At 36.8% G+C, this 25,337-nt stretch overlaps 1 protein-coding gene across 5 annotated transcripts in view; it reads right to left on the bottom strand.

The window, feature by feature from the left end:
• Positions 1–25,337, bottom strand: part of LOC133575017 (rho GTPase-activating protein 44-like) — a 69,468-nt gene that overhangs the window by 6,977 nt on the left and 37,154 nt on the right. For 4 of the 5 annotated variants that reach the window (XM_061927469.2, XM_061927471.2, XM_072912087.1 and 1 more), the window contains exons 6-17: positions 24,689–24,765; positions 24,493–24,610; positions 24,339–24,407; positions 24,188–24,269; positions 21,303–21,430; positions 17,599–17,710; positions 14,128–14,209; positions 13,954–14,034; positions 10,744–10,857; positions 10,505–10,596; positions 7,855–8,035; positions 3,951–3,968 (exon numbers count right to left, since the gene is read on the bottom strand). In XM_061927469.2, the coding sequence (XP_061783453.1) occupies positions 3,951–3,968; positions 7,855–8,035; positions 10,505–10,596; positions 10,744–10,857; positions 13,954–14,034; positions 14,128–14,209; positions 17,599–17,710; positions 21,303–21,430; positions 24,188–24,269; positions 24,339–24,407; positions 24,493–24,610; positions 24,689–24,765 (1,154 nt within the window). The remainder of the gene's footprint in view (positions 1–3,950; positions 3,969–7,854; positions 8,036–10,504; positions 10,597–10,743; positions 10,858–13,953; positions 14,035–14,127; positions 14,210–17,598; positions 17,711–21,302; positions 21,431–24,187; positions 24,270–24,338; positions 24,408–24,492; positions 24,611–24,688; positions 24,766–25,337) is intronic. The other variant, XM_061927472.2, reaches the window with a different exon arrangement.

Below are 25,337 nucleotides of genomic sequence, written 5' to 3'. Positions count from 1 at the left end.
GTGCAAATATTTCCATTTACAAACCATCTTTATCAACCGTTTCCATTTACAAACCATCTTTTTGCAAATGTTTTCATTTACAAACCTTTTTTAAAACTTTTCCATTCACAAACCCTCTTTTTGCAAACTTTTCCCATTCACAAACCCTCTTTTTGCAAACGTTTCCATTTACAAACCATCTTCATCAACCGTTTCCATTTACAAACCTTCTTTTTTCAAATTTTTTCATTTACAAACCTTCTTTTTTCAAACTTTTCCATTTACAAACCCTCTTTTTGCAAACTTTTCCCATTTACAAACCCTCTTTTTGCAAACTTTTCCATTTACAAACCATATTTTGCAAATCTTTCCATTTACAAACCATCTTTATCAACCGTTTCTATTTACAAACCCTCTTGTTTGTGCAAACATGTCCATTTACAAACCATCTTTATCAACCGTTTCCATTTACAAACCATCTTTTTGCAAATGTTTTCATTTACAAACCTTTTTTCAAACTTTTCCATTTACAAACCCTCTTTTTGCAAACTTTTCCCATTCACAAACCCTCTTTTTGCAAACTTTTCCATTTACAAACCATCTTCATCAACCGTTTCCATTTACAAACCTTCTTTTTTTTCAAATTTTTTCATTTACAAACCTTCTTTTTTCAAACTTTTCCATTTACAAACCCTCTTTTTGCAAACTTTTCCCATTTACAAACCCTCTTTTTGCAAACTTTTCCATTTACAAACCATATTTTGCAAACCTTTCCATTTACAAACCATCTTTATCAACCGTTTCTATTTACAAACCCTCTTGTTTGTGCAAACATGTCCATTTACAAACCATCTTTATCAACCGTTTCCATTTACAAACCCTCTTTTTGCAAACTTTTCCCATTTACAAACCCTCTTTTTGCAAACTTTTCTCATGTACAAACCCTCTTTTTGCAAACTTTTCCATTTACAAACCATCTTTATCAACCGTTTCCATTTACAAACTTTCTTTTTTCAAATTTTTTCATTTATAAACCTTCTTTTTTCAAACTTTTCCATTTACAAACCCTCTTTTTGCAAACTTTTCTCATTCACAAACCCTTTTTTTGCAAACTTTTCCATTTACAAACCATCTTCATCAACCGTTTCCATTTACAAACCTTCTTTTTTCAATTTTTTTCATTTACAAACCTTCTTTTTTCAAACTTTTCCATTTACAAACCCTCTTTTTGCAAACTTTTCCCATTTACAAACCCTCTTTTTTGCTAACTTTTATAATAAATAAATAAATGGGTTGTACTTGTATAGCGCTTTTCTACCTTCAAGGTACTCAAAGCGCTTTGACACTACTTCCACATTTACCCATTCACACACACATTCACACACTGATGGAGGGAGCTGCCATGCAAGGCGCTAACCAGCACCCATCAGGAGCAAGGGTGAAGTGTCTTGCTCAGGACACAACGGACATGACGAGGTTGGTACTAGGTGGGGATTGAACCAGGGACCCTCGGGTCGCGCACGGCCACTCTTCCACTGCGCCACGCCGTCCAAGCCCTCTTTTGCAAACCTTTCCATTTACAAACCATCTTTATCAACCGTTTCTATTTACAAACCCTCTTGTTTGTGCAAATATTTCCATTTACAAACCATCTTTATCAACCGTTTCCATTTACAAACCATCTTTTTGCAAATGTTTTCATTTACAAACCTTTTTTCAAACTTTTCCATTTACAAACCCTCTTTTTGCAAACTTTTCCCATTCACAAACCCTCTTTTTGCAAACTTTTCCATTTACAAACCATCTTCATCAACCGTTTCCATTTACAAACCTTCTTTTTTCAATTTTTTCATTTACAAACCTTTTTTCAAACTTTTCCATTTACAAACCCTCTTTTTGCAAACTTTTCCCATTTACAAACCCTCTTTTTGCAAACTTTACCATTTACAAACCATATTTTGCAAACCTTTCCATTTACAAACCATCTTTATCAACCGTTTCTATTTACAAACCCTCTTGTTTGTGCAAACATTTCCATTTACAAACCATCTTTATCAACCGTTTCCATTTACAAACCATCTTTTTGCAAATTTTTTCATTTACAAACCTTCTTTTTTCAAACTTTTCCATTTACAAACCCTCTTTTTTCAAACTTTTCCCATTTACAAACCCTCTTTTTGCAAACTTTTCCATTTACAAACCATCTTTATCAACCGTTTCCATTTACAAACCTTCTTTTTTCAAATTTTTTCATTTATAAACCTTCTTTTTTCAAACTTTTCCATTTACAAACCCTCTTTTTGCAAACTTTTCCCATTTACAAACCCTCTTTTTGCAAACTTTTCCCATTTACAAACCCTCTTTTTGCAAACTTTTCCATTTACAAACCATATTTTGCAAACTTTTTCCATTTACAAACCCTCTTTTTTGCTAACTTTTCCATATACAAGCCCTCTTTTGCAAACCTTTCCATTTACAAACCATCTTTATCAACCGTTTCCATTTACAAACCATCTTTTTGCAAATGTTTTCATTTACAAACTTTTTTTCAAACTTTTCCATTTACAAACCCTCTTTTTGCAAACTTTTCCCATTTACAAACCCTCTTTTTGCAAACTTTTCCATTTACAAACCATATTTTGCAAACCTTTCCATTTACAAACCATCTTTATGAACCGTTTCCATTTACAAACCATCTTTTTGCAAATTTTTTCATTTACAAACCTTCTTTTTTCAAACTTTTCCATTTACAAACCCTCTTTTTGCAAACTTTTCCCATTTACAAACCCTCTTTTTGCAAACTTTTCCATTTACAAACCATCTTTATCAACCGTTTCCATTTATAAACCTTTTTTCAAATGTTTTCATTTATAAACCTTCTTTTTTCAAACTTTTCCATTTACAAACCCTCTTTTTGCAAACTTTTCCCATTTACAAACCCTCTTTTTGCGAACTTTTCCCATTTAAAAACCCTCTTTTTGCAAACTTTTCCATTTACAAACCATCTTTATCAACCGTTTCCATTTACAAACCTTTTTTCAAATTTTTTCATTTATAAACCTTCTTTTTTCAAACTTTTCCATTTACAAACCCTCTTTTTGCAAACTTTTCCCATTTACAAACCCTCTTTTTGCAAACTTTTCCATTTACAAACCATATTTAGCAAACTTTTTCCATTTATAAACCCTCTTTTTTGCTAACTTTTCCATATACAAGCCCTCTTTTGCAAACCTTTCCATTTACAAACCATCTTTATCAACCGTTTCTATTTACAAACCCTCTTGTTTGTGCAAACATTTCCATTTACAAACCATCTTTATCAACCGTTTCCATTTACAAACCATCTTTTTGCAGACGTTCCCCATTTACAAATGCTCTTTTGCAAATGTTCCCATTTACAAACCCTCTTTTTACAAACTTTCCCAATTACAAAACCTTTTTTGCAAACATTTGCAAAACCTTTTTTATACGACCTTTATACGACGCACATGGCTAATCACCTCAAACTGGGCGCTCACAAGCCGCTGCAGCAGTAGAGATAAGCGGCCGATTGTCACGTAGCTACACTATATTGTGCTTAAAGTGGACAAACCTCGACTGAAAACACAGATTTTTGTCGAAGCTGGAACCCAATATTCATATTTACATTGTTTCTGACGGAGAAACTCGCTTCATTATACGAACATTTGGGCTCACACACTCCAGTACAAGAACCAATTAAGTTCGTAAATGGAGGCTCCGCTGTATGTGACACACACACCTTGTTTCACTTTCTTTGTCAACTTCACTCCAAGCATGCTCACACACACACACACACACACACACACACACACACACACACACACACACACACACACACACACACACACGCACGCACACGCACACACACACACACACACACACACACACACACACACACACACACACACACACACACACGCGCACACACACACACAGGGTTGATACTGTACCTTTGTATCTTCCTGATGCTGCGTGGTTGAACAGAGACAATGAAGCAAACAATGAGCACAGTGTTATGATATAATGCTCTGTGAGAAACCAGGGAGTGATCACGTGACACGCTGACAGCCAATCAGGTGACAGCATCGACTAACACCACACCACCTGAGCTCACCCTTTAGAGCACAGCTGCAACTTCCTGCCACTAAACCTGCAGAAAATAGTTCTTCTCAGGTTTTTCTATGTTTACATTTTCACACTTTGCACTGTTTTCTTACACTTTATGAAGCATTTCTTACATATTCCTGATGTTTGCACCTTCAGCTTTCATTTCAAATATAAATGTTTACATTTCCTATATTTGTCCTCTGGTGCTTAGTTTCCATAGGCCATGAAAATAGCAATAACTATCCATATACAGTTTTCAGCCCGCCACATCATTTAATGTGGTCCGTAACAATATTTAATGTAGACAGTCACTATATTTAATGTGGCCCACCATGTCATTCTTTGTTTTCTGCCACAACATTTAATGTGGTCCGTCACAATATTTAAAGTGGCCCACCATGTCATTCTTTGTTGTCTGCCACATCATTCAAGTGGTCTGTCATGTCATTTAATGTGGCCCACCATGTTATTCAATGTGTTTTGCCACATCATTAATGTGGTTCGTCACATCATTTAATGTGGTCCACCTTATCATTCAATGTGGTTCGTCATATCATTTAAAGTGGCCCGCCATCTCATTCAATGTACTCTGGCACATCATTAAATGTGGTCCACCATATCATTTAATGTGGTTTGTCACGTCATTTAAAGTGGCCCGCCATATCATTCAATGTAGTCCGCCACAACATTTAATGTTGTCTGCCACAATATTTAAATTGGCCCACCGTGTCATTCTTTGTTGTCCGCCACATCATTTAATGTGGTCCGCCACAACATTTAATGTGGACGGTCACAATATTTAATGTGGCCCACCATATCATTCTTTGTTGTCTGCCACATCATTCAAGTGGTCTGTCATGTCATTTAACGTGGCCCACCATGTCATTCAATGTGTTCCGCCACATCATTAAAGTGGTTCGTCACATCATTGTGGCACGCCATGTCATTCAATGTGGTTCGTCACATCATTTAAAGTGGCCCGCCATGTCATTCAATGTAGTCTGCCACATCATTAAATGTGGTCCACCATATAATTTAATGTGGTTCGTCATATCATTTAAAGTGGCCCGCCATGTCATTCAATGTAGTCTGCCACATCATTAAATGTGGTCCACCATATCATTAATGTGGTTCGTCATATCATTTACAGTGGCCCGCCATGTCATTTAATGTAGTCTGCCACATCATTAAATGTGGTCCACCATATCATTTAATGTGGTTCGTCATATCATTTGAAGTGGCCCGCCATGTCATTTAATGTAGTCTGGCACATCATTAAAGTGGTCTGTCATGTCATTTAAAGTGGCCTACCATATAATTTATTGTGGTCCTCCAAGTTACTTAATGTGACCTGCCACATCATTTAAATTGGTTTGCCATGTCATTCAATGTGGCCTGCCACGTCATTAAATGTGTTCCGCCACATCATTGATGTGGTTCGTCACATCATTTAAAGTGGCCCGCCATGTCATTCAATGTGGTTCGTCACATCATTAAAGTGGTCTGTCATGTCATTCAATGTGGACTGTCACATTGTTTAATGTGGCCCGCCATATCATTTATTGTGGTCCTCCAAGTTACTTAATGTGACCCATCACGTCATTTAAAGTGGTTCGCCATGTCATTCAATGTGGCCTGCCACATCATTAAATGTGGTCCGTCACGTCATTTAATGTGGCCCGCCATGTCATTCTTTGTTGTCTGCCACATCATTCAAGTGGTCTGTCATGTCATTTAATGTGGCCCACCATGTTATTCAATGTGTTTTGCCACATCATTAATGTGGTTCGTCACATCATTTAATGTGGTCCACCTTATCATTTAATGTGGTTCGTCATATCATTTAAAGTGGCCCGCCATCTCATTCAATGTAGTCTGGCACATCATTAAATGTGGTCCACCATATCATTTAATGTGGTTTGTCACGTCATTTAAAGTGGCCCGCCATATCATTCAATGTAGTCCGCCACAACATTTAATGTTGTCTGCCACAATATTTAAATTGGCCCACCGTGTCATTCTTTGTTGTCTGCCACATCATTTAATGTGGTCCGCCACAACATTTAATGTGGACGGTCACAGTATTTAATGTGGCCCACCATATCATTCTTTGTTGTCTGCCACATCATTCAAGTGGTCTGTCATGTCATTTAACGTGGCCCACCATGTCATTCAATGTGTTCCGCCACATCATTAAAGTGGTTCGTCACATCATTGTGGCACGCCATGTCATTCAATGTGGTTCGTCACATCATTTAAAGTGGCCCGCCATGTCATTCAATGTAGTCTGCCACATCATTAAATGTGGTCCACCATATAATTTAATGTGGTTCGTCATATCATTTAAAGTGGCCCGCCATGTCATTCAATGTAGTCTGCCACATCATTAAATGTGGTCCACCATATCATTAATGTGGTTCGTCATATCATTTACAGTGGCCCGCCATGTCATTTAATGTAGTCTGCCACATCATTAAATGTGGTCCACCATATCATTTAATGTGGTTCGTCATATCATTTGAAGTGGCCCGCCATGTCATTTAATGTAGTCTGGCACATCATTAAAGTGGTCTGTCATGTCATTTAAAGTGGCCTACCATATAATTTATTGTGGTCCTCCAAGTTACTTAATGTGACCTGCCACATCATTTAAATTGGTTTGCCATGTCATTCAATGTGGCCTGCCACATCATTAAATGTGTTCCGCCACATCATTGATGTGGTTCGTCACATCATTTAAAGTGGCCCGCCATGTCATTCAATGTAGTCTGCCACATCATTAAATGTGGTCCACCATATAATTTAATGTGGTTCGTCATATCATTTAAAGTGGCCCGCCATGTCATTCAATGTAGTCTGCCACATCATTAAATGTGGTCCACCATATAATTTAATGTGGTTCGTCATATCATTTAAAGTGGCCCGCCATGTCATTCAATGTAGTCTGCCACATCATTAAATGTGGTCCACCATATCATTAATGTGGTTCGTCATATCATTTGAAGTGGCCCGCCATGTCATTTAATGTAGTCTGGCACATCATTAAAGTGGTCTGTCATGTCATTTAAAGTGGCCTACCATATAATTTATTGTGGTCCTCCAAGTTACTTAATGTGACCTGCCACATCATTTAAATTGGTTTGCCATGTCATTCAATGTGGCCTGCCACGTCATTAAATGTGTTCCGCCACATCATTGATGTGGTTCGTCACATCATTTAAAGTGGCCCGCCATGTCATTCAATGTGGTTCGTCACATCATTAAAGTGGTCTGTCATGTCATTCAATGTGGACTGTCACATTGTTTAATGTGGCCCGCCATATCATTTATTGTGGTCCTCCAAGTTACTTAATGTGACCCGTCACGTCATTTAAAGTGGTTCGCCATGTCATTCAATGTGGCCTGCCACATCATTAAATGTGGTCCGTCACGTCATTTAAGTGGCCCGCCATGTCATTCAATGTGGCCTGCCACCTCATTTAACTTGGTTTGCCATGTCATTTATTGTTGTCCGTCACATTAAATTAATGTGGCCCGCCACATCATTTAATGTGGCCCGCCATGTCATTAATTGTGTTCCACCATGTCTTTTAAATTGGCTCGCCATGTCATTCAATGTAACATGCCACATCATTTAAAGTGACCTACCATATAATTGAAAGTGGTCTGCCACGCCATTTAATGTAGCCCACCAGATCAATTAAAGTGGCCCTCTGAGGGCATCCATAATTGCGAGGAGGATCTTACCCGTCCTTCTTGTAGAACTCCAGCATCATGTTGTCGGTGGCCACGCTGAGTGGGCGGCGGCTCTGATCGTTGTGCTTGCGCTCCACCAGCTCCAAGTCGGGCGAGGGCATGGAGCTGTAGTTGGCGTTGTGGTTGGCGTGGACGGGACTTCCGTAGTTGCCCGTCACGTTGAACTCGATTTCTGGGGAAGGAACACGGGTGAGAACCTCATTTTTTGTAAATAATTTGTTCAATCATGAAATAAATCATGAAACAATTCAACTTTGAAATAAATCAATCATGATATAAATCATTACATTATCCAATTAAATTTAAAAAAAAAATTAAATCATGAAATAATTAAAAAATGTGAAATAAATCATTGCATCAAAAAGTGTAAAATAATTTGTTAAATCATGAAATAAATCATGAAATAACTAAACTTTGAAATGAATAAACCATGAAATAAATCATTAAATCATCCAATTAAAACAATTGTGAAATAATTAAATCATGGAATAATTAAAAAATGTGAAATAAATAATTAAATCATGAAATCAAAAAATGTCAAATAGTTTGTTAAATCATGAAATAAATCATTAAATAATTAAACTTTGAAATAAATAAATCATTAAATCATCAAATTAAAAAAATCGTGAAATAATTAACTCATGAAATAATAAAAAATCGTGAAATAAATCAATAAATCAAATACATTTTTAAATCATTTGTTAAATCATTAAATAAGTACATTATTTTGAAATAAACAATTCAATCAAGAAATACATCATTAAATCATGAAATAAAAACAAGTATGAAATAATTACCTAAATTATGAAATAATTAGTTACCTCATTAAATAAATCATGAAATAAATAAATAAATCATTCAATCAAAAATGGTGAAATAATCAGTTAAATCATGAAATAAATCATTAAACAAAGAATTGTGAAATAATTAGTCATACCATGAAACAATTGATTAAATAATCAAATAAATCATGAAATAATTAAACTTTGAAATGAATAAACCATGAAATAAATCATTAAATCATCCAATTAAAACAATTGTGAAATAATTAAATCATGGAATAATTAAAAAATGTGAAATAAATAATTAAATAAAAAAATAAAAAAATGTCAAATAGTTTGTTAAATCATGAAATAAATCATTAAATAATTAAACTTTGAAATAAATAAATCATTAAATAAATAATTAAATCATCAAATTAAAAAAATCGTGAAATAATTAACTCATGAAATAATAAAAAAATCGTGAAATAAATCAATAAATCATTAAATTATTAAATACATTTTTAAATCATTTGTTAAATCATTAAATAAGTACATTATTTTGAAATAAACAATTCAATCAAGAAATACATCATTAAATCATGAAATAAAAACAAGTATGAAATAATTACCTAAATTATGAAATAATTAGTTACCTCATTAAATAAATCATGAAATAAATAAATAAATCATTCAATCAAAAATGGTGAAATAATCAGTTAAATCATGAAACAAATCATTAAACAAAGAATTGTGAAATAATTAGTCATACCATGAAATAATTGATTAAATAATCAAATAAATCATGAAATAATTAAACTTTGAAATAAATAAATCATGAAATAAATACTTACATCATCCAATTAAAAAAATTGTAAAATAATTAAATCATGAAATAATTAAAAAAATGTGAAATAAATCATTAAATCATGAAAAAAAATTTAATAGTTTGTTAAATCATGAATTAAACCATGAAATAAATAAATCATTAAATAAATAATTAAATCATCAAATAAAAAAATCGTGAAATAATTAACTCATGAAATAAAAAAACTTGAAATAAATCAATAAATCATGAAATAATTGTATTTATAATTTGTTAAATCATGAAATAAGTTAACTTTGAAAAAATTATTCAATCAAGGAATAAATAATTAAATCATGAAATAAAAAATGTATGAAAAAATTTGTTAAATTATGAAATAATTAGTTAGTAATAAATCATGAAATAAATAAATAAATAATTTACTGGTAATCAAAAATTGTGCAATAATTAGTTATACCATGAAATAATTGATTAAATAATCAAATAAATCATGAAATAATTAAACTTTGAAATAAATAAATCATGAAATAAATACTTACATCATCCAATTAAAAAAATTGTAAAATAATTAAATCATGAAATAATTAAAAAAATGTGAAATAAATCATTAAATCATGAAATATTTTTTAAATAGTTTGTTAAATCATGAAATAAACCATGAAATAAATAAATCATTAAATAAATAATTAAATCATCAAATAAAAAAATCATGAAATAATTAACTCATGAAATAAAAAAAACTTGAAATAAATCAATAAATCATGAAATAATTGTATTTATAATTTGTTAAATCATGAAATAAGTTAACTTTGAAAAAATTATTAAATCAAGAAATAAATAATTAAATCGTGAAATAAAAAATGTATGAAAAAATTTGTTAAATTATGAAATAATTAGTTATGAAATAAATCATGAAATAAATAAATAAATCATTTACCGGTAATCAAAAATTGTGCAATAATTAGTTATACCATGAAATAATTGACTAAATAATCAAATAAATCATGAAATGAATGGGGGGGGGGGGTGTACTTGTCCTCCTGGTCCTGCTCACCTCCAGGGAAGAACCAGTCGGCGTGCTGGATGATGGGCTCGATGATGCCCACGATCTGCAGCGACACGGCGGTCATCATCTCCGTGATGTTGCTGCAGCGGACAGGAGGAGGAGGAGGAGGAGGAGGAGGAGGAAACTTCAGCAAGCAGACTGAAGACCCGCTCACATTCATCAGCAACACACAAACAAAATGGCGGGCTGGAGGCTCTCATCAGCACCACGGCCAGCCGCCATCTTACCCCTCGCTATGCGTCCACAGCAGGTTGGGTCCGAGCACGATGGCGATGTTCCCGGGAGTCATCTTGTTCACGTCCTGGTACTCGCTCAGCTTGGACAGGAACTTGATCAGGTACCTGCAAACAGGAAACAGGAAGAAGGTGTTGAAGTAAAGTGAAGTGAAGTGAATTATATTTATATAGCACTTTTTCTCTAGTGACTCAAAGCGCTTTACATAGTGAAAGCCAATATCTAAGTTACATTTAAAGCAGTGTGGGTGGCACTGGGAGCAGGTGGGTAAAGTGTCTTGCCCAAGGACACAACGGCAGAGACTCGGATGGCGGAAGTGGGGATCGAACCTGGAACCTTCAAGTTGCTGGCACGGCCACTCTACCAACCGAGCTATACCGACACAAAGCACTCGCAGTGTGTAGAAAAGTGCTTTATAAATCTAATCCTGCATTCTCAGACTCTGGTACGCCAAATAATTACTTAATTAAATATTCAAACACAGTGTTACTGTTCAAACTGTGTGTAATGTTACAGTGGCCACAAATATTACATATACTTGTGAAAAAAACAACAACTCGGCCTTGTTTTTAATGAATATTTCGGCCTACTACGCTACTCTACTTTAAAGTTGGTCATTAAAGTGTTTTCTGAGGCGGTACTTGGCGACAAAACTGCTTTAAACAATATATTAAATGTGTCATGAATTAATTAAAATTGTAATAAAATTATATTTATATATAATAAATAAATATATATTTTTTTATTTTCCTGAGGGAACTCTCCTGAAGGAATCAATAAAGTACTATCTATCTCTCTATTATATGTCAAATAACTACTGAATTAATTATTTCACAATTTAATTAATCATTTCATGTTTTAATTAATAATTTCATGTTTGATTTTATTATAATTAAAACAACTGTGAAATAATAATTAAATCATGAAATAAAAATGTGAAATAATTAGTTAAATCATGAAATAAATAATTAAATAATTTAATCAACTTAAATAAATCATTAAATAAATCATCAAATTAAAAAATCGTGAAATAATTAAATCATGAAATAATAAAAAAAAAAACGTGAAATAAATAATTAAATCATGAAATATAATTTTTTTTTAATAATTTGTTAAATCATCATATAAATCATGAAATATATAAACTTTGAAATAAATAAATCATGAAATCATCAAATTAAAAAAATCGTGAAATAATTAACTAATGAAATAATAAAAAAACGGTGAATAAATCATTAAATCATTTTTTTAAATAATTTGTTAAATCATCAAATAAGTAAACTTTGAAATAAATAACTAAATCAAGAAATAAATCATTAAATCATGAAATTAAAAAAAAAGAAATAATTAGCTCTAATAATTAGCCCTTTAGAAGCATTAGAGATAAGCTGACTCAATTTAAGATATTTAATGATTGTATTTGACATCTTCTCAGCTGTTTAAAATTGGTGTAGTAGATAGCAAGTTATGTACGAAGTGTCGGGCAACTCTTGTTCATTTATTGTGGGAATGTCAGAGAATAAAAGAGTTATGGTTGAAAACACCAAAAGAAGCAATCACATTCCTTAATATAAACATCCCAATGACACTGCAAACTTGTATTCTTGGGGATCTCCATCAATTTAGCAACGTGTCATCAAAGAGTAAAAATGCATTTCTTTCAATATGCATCATAATAAAAAGGGTAATATTAAAAAATGGATAGATGTTGATAGTCCAACTCATACTGACTGCTACACACAAGCTATGGAGATGATATCAGTAGAAAAAACTGCATTTAGTTGAGATAATAATGAGCCATATATTGGAATATGGGATCCATTATTTATATTTGTTTCAACTATTAAATGAACCAAAATATGACTTATCATATCTTTGTGGAAAATATTGGACACAGTGTGTTGTCAAGTTTATGAGATGTGATGCAAGTGTAAGCCACTGTGACACTATTGTTCATTTCTATTTTTTATTTTTATTTTGTATTAATGTTTTTGATGATAATATCAATGAGGGTTTTTTAATCACTGCTATTTTGAAATTGTTACTAATATTGATGCTGTTGTCGATAATGTTCATTTTTGTTTCACTACATTTGGATTGTTCCGTGTCATGTTTGTGTGTCCTCAATTGCTCTGTTTATTGTTGTTCTTAATGTTGCTGGGATGGGTTTGGTTTTGGAATTGGATTGCATTATTGTGGTATTGTTGTGTATTGTTTTGTTGATTGATTAATAAATTCGTAAATAAAAATAAAAATAAATAAAATAATTAGCTAAATTATGAAATAATGAGTTACCTCATTAAGTAAATCATGAAATAAATAAATAATTCAATCAAAAATGGTGAAATAATTAGTTAAATCATGAAATAAAGAATTAAATAAAGAATTGTGAAATAATTAGTTATACCATGAAATCATTTATTAAATAATCGAATAAATCATGGAATAAATAAACAAATGAAATAATTAAATCTTGAAATAAATAATTAAATCATGAAACAGTGACATAATTGATTACATCCTCATATCATGAAATAGTTAAATTGTGAAATAAATAATTAAATCATCACATTACGAAATAATGAAAACATTCTTGAAATATTCATTTAAATCCTTATATCATGAAATAATTAAATTGTGAAATACATAATTAAATCATCACATTACGAAATAATGAAATAATTCTTGAAATAGTTATTTAAATCCTTATATCATGACATGATTAAATTGTGAAATAAATAATTAAATCATCACATTACGAAATAATGAAATAATTCTTGAAATAGTTATTTAAATCCTTATATCATGAAATAATTAAATATATCACCAATGCATTATTAATTAAATCATGAAATCATTTATTAAAACATGGAAACAGTTATATAATAATGGAATTGTTAAATAATAAATACACATTGATATAATGAATTAAATAGATCCAAAATATTCTACATTAAATCCCACACTAAGTAATTATGTCATGCTGTCCCACACATCTTGTCCTAGTTTCCATGTGTTCCCAGCCCACTAGTGACGACGCTCGTTACATCCCTGACCAGATGTTTGTCTTCCAGTACAGAAGTTTGGACATGTCTGCTTTATGAAGACGCTTCATTGCATTCTGACGTAGCTTAGCACCGCAGCTTAGCGCCCAGGTCGGCAAGCGATGGGTGAAAGAGGACCAAAAGAAGACCGAGACTCACTTGAAGTTGTTGTTGTTGGCTGCTGGGAGTTTGTCACAAGCGCTGCGGAGAGCCTGCAGCCTCTTGTCTTGGTCGCCAACGCTGCAGGGAGACAGGAGGGTGTGAAACATGTGGGAAACTATTCACGCCTCCCTCCTGGGGCCTGAGAGTCAGCGTGAAGGGAAGCCCACTTACTTGGAGGCCTGGATCCAGTCGTTGTACAGTTCAAAGGTCATCAGTGGCTCAGGAAGCTCCCGCAGGTAAGACTTCAAGGCTCCTACATACATACATACATACATATATACACACATACGCTGTCTGAAGTAAACATAGTAGTACATACATACATACATACATATATACACACATACGCTGTATGAAGTAAACATAGTAGTACATACATATATACACACATACGCTGTATGAAGTAAACATAGTAGTACATACATATATACACACATACGCTGTATGAAGTAAACATAGTAGTACATACATACATACATACATATATACACATATACGCTGTATGAAGTAAACATAGTAGTACATACATACATATATACACACATACGCTGTATGAAGTAAACATAGTAGTACATACATACATACATATATACACACATACGCTGTATGAAGTAAACATAGTAGTACATACATACATACATACATACATATATACACATATACGCTGTATGAAGTAAACAGTAGTACATACATACATACATATATATATATACACATATACGCTGTATGAAGTAAACATAGTAGTACATACATACATACATACATATATACACATATATGCTGTATGAAGTAAACATAGTAGTACATACATACATACACGCATACGCTGTATGAAGTAAACATAGTAGTACATACATACATTAGAGATGCGCGGATAGGCAATTATTTCATCCGCAACCGCATCAGAAAGTCGTCAACCATCCGCAATCCACCCGATCTAACATTTGATCAGAACCGCATCCGCCCGCACCCGCCTGTTGTTATATATCTAATATAGACGATGCAAGGCATTAGTGAGGTTATAAAGCTTTTGCCTGTTAAAGAAAGGAGACTGACCCAATGCAGCACAGACATTCGCGTGCCACGCTGTCACGACCCAGACGCACACCATCATATGGGAGCCGCGCTGAGCGCACCTCCAAGCGCGTCTCGCTGCCGGCGACGGCCGGGTATATGGGCCCGACGCTCCAGCGCCATCCATTTTCAGGGCTAGTTGATTCGGCAGGTGGGTTGTTACACACTCCTTAGCGGGTTCCGACTTCCATGGCCACCGTCCTAGCTGCTGTCTATATCAACCAGGGTGAGCCCCACCCCTTTCGTGAGCGCACTGCGCGCGGAGTGACCCCTGTTACGCGCCCCCGGCAACAGGGGTGGCGGGCAGGTAAGCTGCGCGGGCGGAGCGTGCGGAGTCACCCCTGTTACGAGCCCCCGGCCACGGGGGTGGCGGGCAGGTAAGCTGCTTACCTGCTGCGCGTGACGCCGGCCGCGGCGAAGGCGGACGAGGCGGGGTGTCGGTGCGGTGGGCGCGGTGGTGACCCTGGACGTGCGTCGGGCCCTTTCTCGCGGATCGCCTCAGCTACGGCTCCCGGTGGGGCCCTCTCGGGGGAAGGGGCCTCGGTCCCGGACCCCGGCGAGGCGTCCCTTCTCCGCTCCGTAAAAGTGTCCATCTCTTTTTTTTTTTTTCTTCTGTTGTGGCATATGCTGCAGGTGCCTGCTCGTTTTTCGTATGTGGGTAACAACATTTAACTATGTATATATATTTCCCAATTGGTTTAACTGGAGGTGTTTAGGGCATGTCCGACCGGTAGGAGGCCACGAGGAAGACCCAGGACACGTTGGGAAGACTATGTCTCCCGGCTGGCCTGGGAACGCCTCGGGATCCCCCGGGAGGAGCTGGACGAAGTGGCTGGGGAGAGGGAAGTCTGGGCTTCCCTGCTTAGGCTGCTGCCCCCGCGACCCGACCTCGGATAAGCGGAAGAAGATGGATGGATGGATGGGTTTAACTGCCACCCGCTTGAATCTATTTAAAATCTAATTTTTTTTAATAATTTGAACCACCCGACCCGACCCGACCCGCGGATAAAATCTAATTTTTTTTTATTTCATCCGCCCGATCCGCGGATAATCCGCGGACTCCGCGGTTGTGCCCGCAAACCGCGCATCTCTAATATACATATATATACATATACACACATATATATATATATACACACATATATATGTATATATATATACATATACACACATATATATATATATACACACACACATATATATATATATATATATATATATATATATATATATATATATATATATATATATATATATATATATGTATGTGTGGGGGAAAAAATCACAAGACTATTTCATCTCTACAGGCCTGTTTCATGAGGGGGGGTACCCTCAATCGTCAGGAGATTTTAATGGGAGCATTCGCATACCATGGTTTATATAGGGCACAGAGTGGGTGGGTACAGGCTGGCCTAGGGGCGTGGTGATTGGCTCATGTGTTACCTAGGAGGTGTTTCCGTCTATTGCGGCATGTTGTTACAATTTCGCTGCGCTTGTTGAGGGATGACAGGTCTGGACGGTAAATAATAAACAGTTTCTCTTTCAAGCATAGGTTGCATCTTTTATTACCACTATTGTAAGGTGTGCTGGATGCAAGAATTTGCCATGTTATTGAATATTCAACATTATTGTCTTTGAGGTCCCAAATGTGTTTGCTGAGTTCTGTGGTATTTCGCAGGTTTTTGTTCCTGAAAGAAGCCTTGTGATTGTTCCATCTGGTTTTGAATTCTCCCTCGGTTAATCCTACATATGTGTCGGATGTGTTAATGTCCTTGCGTATTACCTTAGATTGGTAGACAACTGATGTTTGTAAGCACCCCCCGTTGAGAGGGCAATCAGGTTTCTTTCGACAATTACATCCTTTGTTGGTTTTGGAGTCGCTCTGTCTGAGGGCCGACGGCTCATTTGCAATTGTTTTGTTGTGGTTTGAGATGATTTGTCGTATATTGTTCATGCAGCTGTAGCTCAATTTAATGTTGTTCTTGTTGAATACTTTTCTTAGGATGTTGTCTTTTATATATATATATATATATATATATATATATATATATATATATATATATATTTATAATTAAATACATTATTTAATATTTTACTATATTCATAATTTTCAAAAATGTATAAAAGTAACATTTCAAATACAATTTTTTACATTCCATATATTTTTCTTTATTTTCCACAGGTCAATTATGGCCGGTACAAAACACTTATATACAGTTTTCGTCCCTACAATAATCTACACTACAGCACATATTGAGTGTAAAGGTGACAATATGGCTGTTATTTCATGTCTAAAAGACAAAAAAACATACTTCAACTGATTTTTTAACTGTGAAAATATTTCATGCAATTATTGGAAAATGAATTGAGCAAGTAGATGCGATGACGAGGGGTTCATGTCTACAGATTGTGTATATTGCTTCATCAGTTTCATGTTGAAGCTGGTGGCGGATGCAGCCCCCCCCCCCCCCCCCCCTCCCCCTCATGTTGAAGCTGGCAGGCTGGCAGTGCGGGACAACGTCTGTGAACGAGGAACTCACCGGTTGTCGTGGCAACGGTCGGTCTCACCTGCGATGGCGTGCGGGTCGGCCGAGTACTCCTGGACGTCCAACACGCCGCAGTCCAGAGACGCCTTCAGCTTCTTGAGCTTGGAGGCTGAGGGCGCCACTCGGAACAGACCCTGACAGGACAAAATGAGCGGTCACACGTCACGCCCACACCCGTCACACACCCACACCCGTCACACACCCACACCCGTCACACGCCGTTACAGTCACGCCAACCATAGCACGCACTACTATGTGCTGGAAAAGTTGTACCACCACTACTCAATTCTTTCATCTCTAGGACATTCTGTAATCAATGTTAACATATTGGATACTTTTGTGAAATGATTGCACTAAAGTGGTAAAAAACAACATTTGTGTGTAAAACAAGAGCTAAAAAGATGTGCTTTGTGCTTCCCATCGGCACCACAAATACATTTGGCTCAAAAACACATTATAACGGGACTGCCTGTAAATGTACCCTGTGTCTACACAGTAGGGGGCGCTGTAACTGCTTCTAAACACAACTCATTAGGGCTGTGAATTTTAGGCACCTAATCATTTGATCTGATTCCGAGGGTGACATTTCGATTCAGAATCAGTTCTAATTCAAACCGACTCTCCCCAAGCATTATTTGGTATAATTTTTATAAATGTTCCTCTGGTTGCATTAAGATGGCCTAAAAACATCTTCTTAAAATGGATTATTATATATATATATATATATATATATATATATATATATATATATATATATATATATATATATATATATATATATATATATATATATATATATATATATATATATATATATATATTAGAGATGCGCGGTTTGCGGACACAACCGCGGAGTCCGCGGATTATCCGCGGATCGGGCGGATGAAATTTAAAAAAATAAGATTTTATCCGCGCGCGGGTCGGGTCGGGTGGATTAATTAGATATATACGGTATATTTTTTTATTTATTTTTTTTATTTATTTTTTGCGGGTGGCAGTTAAACCAATTGGTAAATATATATACATAGTTAAATGTTGTTACCCACATACGAAAAACGAGCAGGCACCTGCAGCATATGCCACAACAGAAGAAAAAAAAAAGAAAAGAGATGGACACTTTTACGAAGCGGAGAAGGGACGCCTCGCCGGGGTCCGGGACCGAGGCCCCTTCCCCCGAGAGGGCCCCACCGGGAGCCGTAGCTGAGGCGATCCGCGAGAAGGGCCCGACGCACGTCCAGGGTCACTATCGCGCCGCCACCCCGCCTCGTCCGCCTTCGCCGCGGCCGGCGTCACGCGCAGCAGGTAAGCAGCTTACCTGCCCGCCACCCCCGTGGCCGGGGGCTCGTAACAGGGGTCACTCCGCGCGCCCCGCCCGCGCAGCTTACCTGCCCGCCACCCCTGTTGCCGGGGGCGCGTAACAGGGGTCACTCCGCGCGCAGTGCGCTCACGAAAGGGGTGGGGCTCACCCTGGTTGATATAGAGAGCAGGACGGTGGCCATGGAAGTCGGAACCCGCTAAGGAGTGTGTAACAACCCACCTGCCGATTCAACTAGCCCTGAAAATGGATGGCGCTGGAGCGTCGGGCCCATATACCCGGCCGTCGCCGGCAGCGAGACACGCTTGGAGGTGCGCTCAGCGCGGCTCCCATATAATTGCGCACTGGTGTGCGTCTGGGTCGTGACAGCGTGGCACGCGAAAGTCTGTGCTGCATTGGATCAGTCTCCTTTCTTTAACAGGCAAAAGCTTTATAACCTCAGTGAGGTTATAAAGCTTGCGCACCAAACACGAAGCAAGGCCATGGTGCAGGAGAACAAAGGACTTCTTTCATTTAAGGTTTGTGATAAACCATCAAACTCATTCGTTAAAAGGACTCTATAGTAATATAAAGCGAATTTTTCTGGACATTATCATGCAAGAAAAGTTTATTTTTGGGACCGCAATCACCGCGTAATGATTTTTAAAGGTTGCATTACAAACATTTAACTGTCCCATGTGATCAGCCAGTGCGATTGGAAGTCCATGCTCAATTATTGCCTCCGTAAATAAAACTTCGGCATTTATCACATCCAAAGAATCTGTTTGGGCGACGAAAAACGTTGAAAGTTTTCCACTTGTATCGCTAGCAACGGCATTAGACTTGTGTTTTTTTGTCCCAACGTGGTCTTTTACATCGCTAATTCCTCCGTGTCCGATCGAAAAATCTTGTCTGCACAAGGTGCAATTCGCATAGTTTTCACCCTTTTTTTTTTTTTTAATTAATGAAAAACCCGGAATAGGTTGATGAAAACCGTACGAATTACGGGAAAACCGGAGTAGTTGGCAGGCTCACTAATGCCTTGCATCATCTATATTAGATCGGGCGGATGGCGGGCGGGTGCAGTTCTGATCAAACGTTACATCGGGTGGATGGCGGATGGTTGACGACTTTCTGACGCGGTTGCGGATGAAATAAATTGCCTATCCGCGCATCTCTAATATATATATATATATATATATATATATATATATATATATATATATATACAGTATATATACATATATATAAACACACACACACACACACCTATATTTATATATATACATATATATATATATACATACTGTACATATATACAGTATATATACATATATAAACACACATATATAAACACACACACTTCTATATATATATATATATATATATATATATATATATATAAATATATATACATACACATACATACATATATACACACACATACATATATATGTGTATGTATGTATATATGTATATACTGTATGTATATATACATACACATACATGTGTGTGTATATAAGTATACATATATATATGTACATACATATATATATATATATATATATATATATATATATATATAAATAATTTGAAAGCATGGTGCATTCAGGAACCACCTGGTAATCAAAGTTAATTTGAATGCTTGGTGCATTCAGGTACCACCTGGTAATCAAAGTTAATTTGAAAGCATGGTGCATTCAGGAACCACCTGGTAATCAAAGTAAATTTGAAAACATGGTGCATTCAGGAACCACCTGGTAATCAAAGTTCATTTGAAAGCATGGTGCATTCAGGAACCACCTGGTAATCAAAGTAAATTTGAAAACATGGTGCATTCAGGAACCACCTGGTAATCAAAGTTCATTTGAAAGCATGGTGCATTCAGGAACCACCTGGTAATCAAAGTAAATTTGAAAACATGGTGCATTCAGGAACCACCTGGTAATCACAGTTAATTAGAAAGCATGGTGCATTCAGGAACCACCTGGTAATCAAAGTTCATTTGAAAGCATGGTGCATTCAGGAACCACCTGGTAATCAAAGTTAATTTGAAAGCATGGTGCATTCAGGAACCACCTGGTAATCAAAGCTAATTTGAAAGCATGGTGCCATGCTTTATTGAACTCATAAACTCATGACAAAAAAAAACAGATTTTGGGGAAATAAATGTGCCCAGGGGTGTCCAAACTACGGCCCGCAGGTCATGTACGACCACCAGCCTCTTCATTTGGGCCTGTGGGTCGTAGTTTGGACACCCCTGGATACCTTTATTTCCCCAAAATCTTTTTTTTATTAATGTTTAAAACTTCAAGGAATAATTCCATGGATTTAGGGAGACTTTGAGTGTGTGTGTGTGTGTGTGTGTGTGTGTGTGTGTGTGTGTGTGTGTGTGTGTGTGTGTGTGTGTGTGTGTGTGTGTGCGCGCTGACCTCCTCCTGCATGCCACACTCCAGCAGCATGGTGACACAAGCCTCGATGGGAAAAGCAATGTCTCTCCCGCTGAGCTCTAAGTGCTCCTCCAATGGCTTCCCGTAGCACGGCTTCTCTGCCCACGACTCTGACACACACACACACACACACACACACACACACACACACACACACACACGCACAGTTAGATGCAAATGCAGCTCTGTGTGTTTTTGTATTTCTAGCCTTCTTGAGACATGAAGAAGGAAAAGTATCTTCCATATGAGGAGGTGTGAACAAGTGATGACATAAATCAATAACATTGCATCTAATAGACAATGTCTCATTTGCACCCCTGCTGGTGACATCTATCAACATGAGGGTGGTCCCAAAAAGGAGGGATTTTTCTAATTGACTGTGTGTCGCTTTTAAAAGTGCTCCCCCTCTGGTCAACATATGAAATAACAAGTGTGTGTAAAAATTTGAAGTGCTCCCCCTCTGGTCAACATATGTAATAACAAGTGTGTGTAAGAAATTGAAATGCGCCCCTTTTGGCCACAATTAATTAAAATAAAAAATATATAAAATAAAATAAAAAATATATATATAAAACAATAAAATAATATATATATATATATATAAAATAACAAATATATAATATATATTTTATAATATATAATAACAAAGTAAATAATGAAGAATAATAACCAATTCCCAAAAAAAGAAAATAATATTAATTAATTAAAAGCAGTCTTATTTTCACAATGTGTCAACTTTTTTCTTATAAAATTGGGAACAATTTCTCATATCCTTTCTGTTTCTGTAATGTTGCAATATTATCTCGTAAAATTAGTACTTTTTTATGTAAATGTATTACTTTTTAATGTAACTGTATTACTTTTTTATTTAAATGTATTACTTTTTAATGCAAAATGGTGACATTTGTCATATACAATTCCAACATTTAAAATTACATTTTTGTTGTTGTATAGTGACATTTTTTATTGTTCTTGTGAAATAGTGACATTTTTTTAGTCAAATTATGACTTTTCTCATAATTTCGCCAAGTAAAAATTCCGATTATTATTATCATATTGCCAAAATTGTAAAGTCTTCTTATGAAATTGTGACTTTTGTCGAGTAAAATTACGACTTTTTTCATAAAATTGCCCAAATTTTAAGCTTTTCTTGTAAAATTGCGACGGTTATTGAGTAAAATTCCAACTTTTATCAGAATATTGCACAGATCTTGTAAAATTTTGACTAAAATGACGACTTCCGTTATAATACTGCCAAAATTCTAAGTTTTTCTTGTGAAATTGTGACCTTTTTCCGTGTGAAATTCCAACTCATTTTTCACAACAAGCTTTTTTACATTTGCATAGTATGTATTAAGGCTGAAACGACGCGTCGACATAGTCGACGTCATCGGTTACATAAATACGTCGACGCCGTTTTTGTGCGTCGGCGCGTCGCATATTTACGTCACACTACTGTCATGGCGGAGCGCCAAGCAGACGATGCGAGCGAGGGGAAAAAAGCACGCCAAAAGTCGTCAAAAGTGTGGGAGTATTTCTAATTGTATGCACACTGTGTCGAGCGGAAATGGCCTATCATAGCAGCACAACGGCTATGAACGAACATTTGAAAAGAAAACCCCCGACTGCGTTCTTGCCATCACCATCAACAAGTCAATCGTCCGCGTGCGTATACGTTGTCATTATTACACAAAAACATGAATGTGTCATTTGTATCTGCGTTGTAAATTCATAAACTAAAGCACCTTTTCGCTCTGAGAGGCGCGTTTGGCGTGCCTGTTCAGTGTTTACAAAGACGCGCTCCTCTTTAACGCTGTGGAGAGGCGGCGGCGGCCAGCGAGCGGCGAGGCGGGGCGCGCCGGGAGCGACGCCGCAATCGTGCCCAGGTGCGCGATCCGCGCAGTTGGAAGAGAAAAGACTTTGTGTAAAATTAAAAGATTGTAAACCTGGCAAAGCCGTCTGGCGTTCAGTCTGTCGGTCCTGAAAGAACCCCACGGCACAAGACGTGTCACAAACGCTAACGTTAATTAGTTGTGCAAATACCTTTTACAACATTAACAGTTACATATACTATGTACAAACCAACAATTAACTTTCACTTTAATCATACTATCATTGTTGTGTTATTAAGCAAAATAAGCAATACTTTTACTTTTGTTGAAATGTTTACACTGTACACTTTTTTGTATTGGATGTTTAGCTTTATTTTTGCACATTTTAGCAAATAAGCAATACTTTTACTTTTGTTGAAATGTTTACACTTGTTACAGAATATTTCCATTTTGCACTTTTTTGTATTGGAGGTTTATCTTTATTTTTGCACATTTTAAAGCAAAATAAGCAATACTTTTACTTTTGAAATGCTTATACTATTCCAGAATATTAAGATTTGCACTGGATGTTTACTTTTATATTTGCACATTAAAAAGCAAATAAGCTACTTTTAATTTTGTTAAATGTTAAAAGTTTTAAATGTTTACATTGTTACAGAATATTTTGTCATGTTGTCAATGTTGACTGAGTGGCCATACTTTTTTTTTTGTAAATAAAAGCCATGCCTTTTGAAAAAAATGGCCTACATTTATTTTTTCCTCTTCATTTTAAATAAAAAAAAAAATCGGTAAAAGGAAAAAGAATCTATAGATTAATCGAAAAAAATAATCTATAGATTAACCGATTAATCGAAAAAATAATCTATAGATTAATCAATAGAAAAATAATCGTTAGCTGCAGCCCTAGTATGTATATGTTATTAATGTTGTAAATACAAATATTTATATATCTAGAAAGGGTGGTCCAAAAGAGACGGGTATTTTTCGCAGGTCTCAAGAAGGTAAGAAAAACAAAAATGTGTGTGCGCTCCTCACCCTGGTGAGCTTTAATCTGCGGCAGAACGTTCTGCAGCAGCTCCAGCGACTTCCTGTGGTACTCGGCCTGGACTTCGATCAGCTGCGGGGCGAGAGGACAGGTGAGCGTGTGCACGTGCGCGAGGGTGCGTGCACGTGGCGGGGCGCTCACCGTCTGGAAGTAGCTGGCGTGGTCCAGTTCCTTGGCCATGAAACCGTACATGTCTGCCGACAGCTGGTCCTAGGGAGGGGGCGGCAAAGCGAGTGAGCCTGGAGCAAGACACACATTGTCCGAGATGCACATGCACGCGAGGGTGACCTCTGACCCGACAGATCTCCATGCGGTTGGCGGCCTCCTCCATCTCCTCCCTCAGGTGGTCGGCCTTGGCCCCCGCCGGCTGCAGACTGCTGGACAGGCCCGACGACTTGCCGGACTGGTAGTAGCTGCCGGCGTTTCAGCGGACAAGAAGTTAGCATGGACGACACGCACACACACACACACACACACACACACACACTGACCGAGTGCGTGCAGAGTCCATGTCCAGGACCAGCTTGGCTAAATGTTTCCTTTGTTTCTGGATGTTTGGGATTTCCACCTGAAGAAAAGGAAAAAAGGGACTTTTGTAGTCAGGTGTGAACGAGGGCGACACACACACACACACACACACACACACACACACACACACACACACACACACACACACACACACACACACACACACACATACACACACACACACTGCTCTCATGCAGATTATTTTACAACAAGCCCGCAGGTGTTGCAATGCGGTCACAACCACAGCTCACTTTCATCCCCTCCAACAGGGACTTTGTGGATTTATATTCAATATTTTTCCAGCTTGGAGCAAACGGAGCTTAGAAATGACGAACTTTGGCCTTCGTTTTGCTTGAAGAGAACACACTGATCTCACCCGGTTTCTTTTCTATGCACACAAACTCTAGTTTTAATGGTGGCATTAACACACACCGAGGTAACTTTCAGTTTCGATCCATGTCAAGGCATGACCTGAGATGGGTGGGTTGTGAGTTCAAACCCCGCGGCCGAGTCATACCAAAGACTATACAAATGGGAGCCATTACCTCCCTGCTTGGCACTCAGCATCACGGGTTGGAATTTGGGGTTACAACACCAAAAAGGATTCCCGGG

This window comes from Nerophis lumbriciformis, linkage group LG32 (assembly GCF_033978685.3).
Source record: "Nerophis lumbriciformis linkage group LG32, RoL_Nlum_v2.1, whole genome shotgun sequence".
NCBI lineage: Eukaryota > Metazoa > Chordata > Actinopteri > Syngnathiformes > Syngnathidae > Nerophis > Nerophis lumbriciformis.
This window is presented reverse-complemented; position numbering and strand designations above follow the sequence as displayed.